General features: G+C 35.6%; 1 protein-coding gene across 1 annotated transcript; it reads left to right on the top strand.

Annotated features, from left to right (window-relative positions):
• The first annotated feature begins 542 nt into the window (after positions 1 to 542).
• On the top strand, positions 543 to 2,856 carry LOC105973242 (FAD-dependent oxidoreductase family protein). The gene is made up of 2 exons (XM_012998266.2): positions 543 to 1,539; positions 2,290 to 2,856. Exons 1-2 carry the CDS (start codon positions 651 to 653, stop codon positions 2,655 to 2,657), a joined length of 1,257 nt encoding a protein of 418 aa, XP_012853720.2. The 5' UTR covers positions 543 to 650; the 3' UTR covers positions 2,658 to 2,856.
• Positions 2,857 to 6,950: the final 4,094 nt, after the last annotated feature.

Here is a 6,950-nt window from a genome sequence, read left to right as displayed (position 1 = left end):
TAATCAGAAAAATAAAAAACCAATTTAATAAATGTATCACAAAAAAAAAAAAAAAAATTGTGTGCTTAGCATTATGGACCCGTCACATATGTTTTTCCATATTTTCGGTCCCATAAACTTAAAATCTTGGCTCCGCTAATTTGAGTGACGTCTTTTATTTTTTCTTGAAAATACATTACATGTGCGTATAGACATATAGTGTGAAATTACCCGTTAAATATGTATTTAACGTAAGATCGCAAACGCCTATTTAGTAGTAGTTCAGACAAGATTTAGACTAATTATTATATACATAATTAATTAAATGTAAAGAATTTAGGGTAAATTACACATACCCCTGAGGTAAGCTTAAATAACTGTAAGGTCCCTGTGGTATCAATAATTACACTTAGCCCCCTGAAACGTAGTCAGAAACTCTAATGGGATAATGAATTGGATACGTTATTCCGATAGGGTTCTAACGGACTATTGGTTTCAGAAAGTGGTGAAGACAACAAAGAGTTATGTGGTGACATGTCTCCCCGAACATTCCCGAACATTTATCTATTAATAATCAGAAAAATAAAAAAATCAATTAAAAAATGATCACGAAAAAGAATTAGGGGAATAGACTTACACGTGTCGGCTCGTGAGGCGGCAACCTTGTGAAAATGGCAATGGTAATGAGTCATCAGCATTTGACCCGAATCCAAATCGGACCGCCCAAATTAGCCCCAATTCAGTTCTCGATTCGCTGCTCGTTATCAGCATCACCGCCCATGGAGGCTCAAAATCCACCGAAGAGAGTGGTCGTTTGCGGCGGCGGTGTCATCGGTGTGTGCACCGCCTACTTCTTATCCAAGAGAGGCGCCGCCGTCACGCTCGTCGAGCAATCGTCGATTGCCTGCGCCGCCTCCGGCAAAGCCGGCGGTTTCCTCGCCCTAGACTGGTGCGACGATGGTCCGGTCTCCTCCCTCGCACGTGCCAGCTTCAATCTCCACCGTTCGCTGGCCGAAGAGCTCAACGGCGTAGAATCGTACGGCTACCGCCCCGTCACCACTCTGAGCCTCTCAATTACTGAAACGACGTCGTCCTCTTCAGATCGATCGAACAGAAAATCGCGGAAGAATATTCCGTCATGGATTGACGGGGCGGGGGAAGCCCCAAGGACAATCGGGACGACGGCGACGACGGCGCAAGTGCACCCGCAGCTGTTTACGAAGACGCTGCTGTCGAAGGCGGTGGAGGATTATGGAGTGAAGGTGGTCATCGGAAAATTGGAGAAGGTGGAGGTGGCGGCGGCGGAAGGGGAGGCGAAGGCGGTGGTTTTGGAGGGCGGTGAAGAGATTGAAGCTGACGCGGTGGTGTTGGCGCTTGGGCCTTGGACTGGGAAATTTTCACTGTTGAGCTCAATATTTAGGGTTTATGGGCTAAAAGCTCACAGCATTGTTTTGGAGCCCAAAGATCCGAATGCAATAACGGGTCATGCTTTGTTTTTGAGTTATTATCCGGCCCAAGGTGGAAAGCCCATTGACCCGGAAGTTTATCCCCGCCCAACTGGTATTAATTCCTTCTAATTTAATTTCAGTTTTTATTCGGACAAAATACAGTTTCCACCCCTCAAGTTTGCACTGATTTTATATTTGGTCCATCGTGTTTCAAAAATTCTAACACTTTTAGTCATTATCGTCAATTTCTCGTTAAAACTATGGAATCAAGCGTGTTCCCATCACTGCTTTCACTAACGGGCTAACGGTAAATTGACGGAGAGGATCAGAAGTGTTCAATTACTCGAACATAAGGAACCAAATGTGTTTTTTTTTAACATGGGGACCAAATGTGAAATCGGTGCAAATTTGAGGATGAAAACTATAATTTCACCATTTTTATTCATTAGTAGTAAGTTAGTTAACCCTTTGCTGAATTTAATCTTGAACTAATGCATCCATAGAGAAGTCAGAAGTCTGAATGAAAAACGTTCCAACTTTCATATCGAAATCGGGAGAATTCGCTAATTCCATTTTTTTCATTCACCTATAATCTAAAATATATAATAATATTGATTCTATAAATGTAATTTTCGAAGAAGAAGAAAATCGGAATTTTCGTAATTATTTTTGGAAAATTATAATCCGATCGAAAATCAGAATCTCATTCATACTTCAAATTTGATCCAAAACTATCGGCTCAAAATCGGCATATACAGTTCAAAAGGCGTAAAATTTGAGGAGTAACTTGTGAACAAACACTTCATAATTTCAATGAACTTCATTAAATTAATAATTTGAAATGTTTGTGATTGAATTTCAGGGGAGGTGTACATATGTGGGATGTCGGCCGAGGCGGAGGTACCGGACGACCCGGAAGAGATAACACCCGTACCCGAATCGATACGGGTCCTGAAGACAGTAGCCAGAAACGTGTCGCGCCATTTGGCGGAAGGAGAAGCCGTAGTGAAGGCTGAGCAAGCCTGCATCTTGCCTTGCACCGACGACAGTCTTCCGGTGATCGGAAAAGTTCCCGGGGTGAAGGGTTGTTACGTGGCGACGGGCCATAGCTGTTGGGGAATTCTTAACGGGCCCGCCACCGGTATGGCGGTTTCCGAGCTGGTACTTGACGGCGACGCGACTTCCGTCGATCTTTCTTGCTATAGTCCGGACAGGTTTCGAAGTTATTAGTATGCGTTAGATAAAAAACGAATACTCCGCATCGAATAGAACAATGTTCTAGAACATTGAGCTGTTGATTTCTTTCACCTATGTTAAAAAGAGCAGACAAGTAAGCTGAACAAGAAAGAAAGGAGTAATTTGTTTTTGATGAACGAGGTAAATAAAAGATGGCGTGGTCGGAACGCCATGCCGCACACTCTTCCATAAATGCACCATATATTTATTGTTTTTATCAATTCAAGAATCATTAATATATCATCAAAATTAAACCATCCACGGAGAAACTTAGGTTACAGTGAGCGATGTAAATTCCAATATTCCACCTCTCTTCTGAATTTCGCAGGTTATATATTTTCTTTTTATAATCAATATAGCTTTTTTTTTTTTTAAATTTGCTTTTCATGCACAGTCCTCTACAACTAAATTTCATGGACAAAGCTCAAGACAAAATTATAAAATTGAAAAAAAAAAAAAAAAAAAAAAAAAAAACAGGGCTCAGGGAAATTATCCGACAACACCGAAAGTATTCGATACTAATTTGTTTGATTAACGTTAATGACTTTCTTTTAATAACTTAAATATATGCTAAATCACATTAGAAATCTTAATTCAAGTGGTGTCTTCTTGTTTACGGGGTTCGACGACGCAGTGGTGCAATTATCGATAACAAAGTATTATATATATAATTAATCCGGACCCATGATCCATCACATTCTCTTAATTCTACGGTTATTTGTTGTTTACAACAACTTCAAATTAATTAACAAGTAATTAGAGGCAAAGCACGTGCATTCACAGCTGATCACACTACATGCTTTAATTTATTTGACTAAATTCTCTCTGTATATCCAAATTCCAAACTTAGGACTAAATTTTCATTCAAAGGCTATTCAAGTAATTGGATATCCGAAAAGTTTCTTAAATATTTAATTTATAAATAAGCTCGTCTGCAGTGATCTTGCATTCTCGGTCAACTCATTACTAGCTCGATCAGTACTCTCGAACCATATTCCAAATCGAGTGGTCCCGTATCAACTACAAAACCAAAATGTGTATGATTAAGTTGGTTGATGCGACACGGTATAATTAATTAACTAATCGAAAAAATGAACATTTTATTTGACGTTTGAATATAATTCCAAGAAATGGTCCTCCTCCTTTAATTAGTAAAAAATAAATAAAAAATCTTCATGTAATGTTGCATTCAACATTTAAGTCACCTAATGCCAAAGGAGCTTTCAAGTTTCAACATTTAAGTCACCTAATGCATAAGGAGCTTTCAACATGTCACATTGTTACTAGCCTTATTAGGCATTTCTATATTATGTGTAGGGATACGTAAATAAGTCGATCTCGAACCAAGCTCGTCAGTTTTTTCGAGCTCGAGTCAAATTTTCTGAGCTCGTCGGAAAGTATAACTCGAGCTTTTGTCGAGCCACCTCATCGAGCTTATGAGTTGACTGCTCAGCTCAGTTACACCCCTAATAAAAAAAATCAACCCCCTCAACTTCAATAATTAAAAATTGCTAAATTGGAAAAAAGCCAAGCAACCATGTAAGTCAAAGTACGATACAATTAACATAAATAATAGGTACTAGGGAAGTCGTTGCGTATATATATATAGAAATTGATAATAAAAAGTCAAAATTAAAAGTATAATGCCCAAAAGGTCAACGTGGTTGGTTAATTAAGTTTTGTTAGTCTACAATTCTACAATGGTTAGGTTTGATTATTGCATACTTACCACCTTTATATAGTTGAGAGGTCATTATCGAAGTTATTATATTAAGACAATTGAAGTCTCGACATTAGTGATATTTTCATATGGTAAGGGCCACGTGTCACATATGTCACACTCTCAAACTCAATTTTTGATTGATTATTTTTTGTATGCTCATTTTGGATATATATTCTATGTGATAATGAAATTATACATATATAAAATCCAAAATTGCTGGGGGGAAAACATTAATAAAAAAAATGATAATTAAAATACTACTATTTATTTATTAATTAATTGATGAAGAAAAATTATGATGATGCATTGACCAATAGTCGTACTGACCATCTTTTACCAGACACTAATGGAATGCATTCATTGCATAGTGGGAGCGTACGTATTTCTTTTGCCTCATAATTAATTAATTAATTAATTAACTTTTTCTTTTTTTAGTTTCACTTTTTAAGATGGTCACAAGCGAAAAAGGAGAGGGATTAAGGGAAAGATGTCAGATTAGACAACCCTAATCCCAATTAATAAAGGTTAAGACAACTTTCAAGCTGGAATTACTTATTTGTTAACTTTGATTACAATAGTGGTAAAATAGTAAATCCATTTCCTTTTTCAAAGGACCATTTTTGGGATAAAAGTTGTAAGAACACTTGAATTGGTGATTCATCAATGTTGGGTAGATAGAGAGTAGCTCCAAGAATTTAATTGACTAAAAATAAATAAACAAAAATAAAAATGAAACTGCATATATCTTTTTGGTGATAACAAACTGAAATTGTGGCATGTTACTAGTGGAGCCAAACAACTATGAACAAACAACGAATTTAGACAATGGTCCAAAAAAATCTTTTACGTGGTCCAAAATTAACCATGTCCCTCTTTTGAACTAATGAAATTACTAATTTACTCTATTAGGGCTCGTTTGGTTTGGAGATTAGCTTGATAGTTGGACGTTGTTTGATGTTTTGTATCTTTCATAATTTGTTGACTCGATCCTTAAATATTATGTTATCATGTTTTTTATATATGTTTTTTGTTGGACTTTCCAAGGTCCAATAAATCAATTGAGTTTCATTAGATTATTTAGTCTTGTCTTGACTAATTTTATCTTGACAACCAAAGAAAGACGTAATTTATTTTTTAATATGTAAGTTTTTAATTGTATTGATGCTGCTCAAATGCCAATTGGGCAACCCAAGAGTCCTTAGCCCACAAAGATAGAGAATGTCGTGAGTCACTGCCACGTGTCCGAGGTAGTCGAAGGGACTGCTCCGTTCGTTAACCTAGAAAACAATTGAAACACTAGATGACACGTCGGGTTTGACCCGGTGATTATCCTCCAACGCTCAAGTCAGAAGATGTATTAATATAAGCAAATAATAGTAATTAATTGCCAAATTAGAGTGTACATTCCTATGTAAAATGAAGCATACATTTATAGGTGGATGAATAAGTAGAACTTTTGTAAAAATCCGATGTGGAACAATGTGTTGTCATTTAAAGGTAAAAAGTAATCTAATTGAGTTTTCACACATAATTAAATTAATTAGAGCAATTTGAGCCTAATCTTAATTAGGTTTGTGGGCCTAATTATGATTAGACACATCAGTAATATTTTTTTCTCTTATAGTATAGTTCACTTACTCGCTTTAGAGTTTAAAAGGCAATTTTCTTTTAATACTAACAACGCTCTTTATATTATTAGCAAGGACTCACTTGTGAAGAGAATATTCTTTAATAACTTCATTTAGTACATATAAATGATAAAAAAATAGTTGTTTTTTTATTATTAAAATGGACGCTATCACTTGTTTAAAAATTAGCACTTGGAAAAAAATATTTGAAAAACTAATTCGAATTTCATTTTGAAAAAAAATCGGAAAAAATCAAAGTTTCAGAGACTGAAATGAAAAAAAAAACCTTGTTCTAAAATAAATAAATATAAATTGAATCGAAATCGACAGAATTAGGAAAGCACGTTTCTAAGTCACATATAATGTAACATATATTACGAGATCGAAAATTGTGTTCCAATTTCCACTACGTAAAATGGTAATAGTATAAAGTGACGTCACTAACATTCAATCAGATCTATATTTAGTGCCTAGATCTGAATATATCTTTAGCAGATCTTAGGGGGTTTGTTGCAAAATTGTGACATGCCATGTTAATAAAGGGAACATAAGACAGAAATAAGGCCAATAATCTAATTAAGCCCTCTTTTGTAAAGTCAATACTATACTATAAATGTTAGGGGGACTATACTGCAAATAAATTCTTGACTCCACCCTTGTGTCACCTAGCAAAGATGCTATTCCCCCCCATATTCATCTCTGCATTTTTAATTAAAATAATCATAAACAATTAATTAATTATTTATTCTTCCAATTGAGTGTCATATCATAAAGATTAGGAGAATTTTATTGAAGTACCATCCCCTCATTAATTTATTATGCCTATCATCAAGGTCTGAACAGAGTATTTTGGTATGGAAGTTTGGTTTTTGGTGAGCTGTGTATCTATCTATATATATATATATTTGTATTTATTTTATTTACTTTATTTTTTTA

This window comes from Erythranthe guttata, chromosome 8 (assembly GCF_056151865.1).
Source record: "Erythranthe guttata isolate IM_541 chromosome 8, IM_541, whole genome shotgun sequence".
Taxonomy (NCBI): Eukaryota; Viridiplantae; Streptophyta; class Magnoliopsida; order Lamiales; family Phrymaceae; genus Erythranthe; species Erythranthe guttata.
Note: the sequence above shows the minus strand (reverse complement) of the source record. Positions and strands in the feature narration are given on the sequence as shown.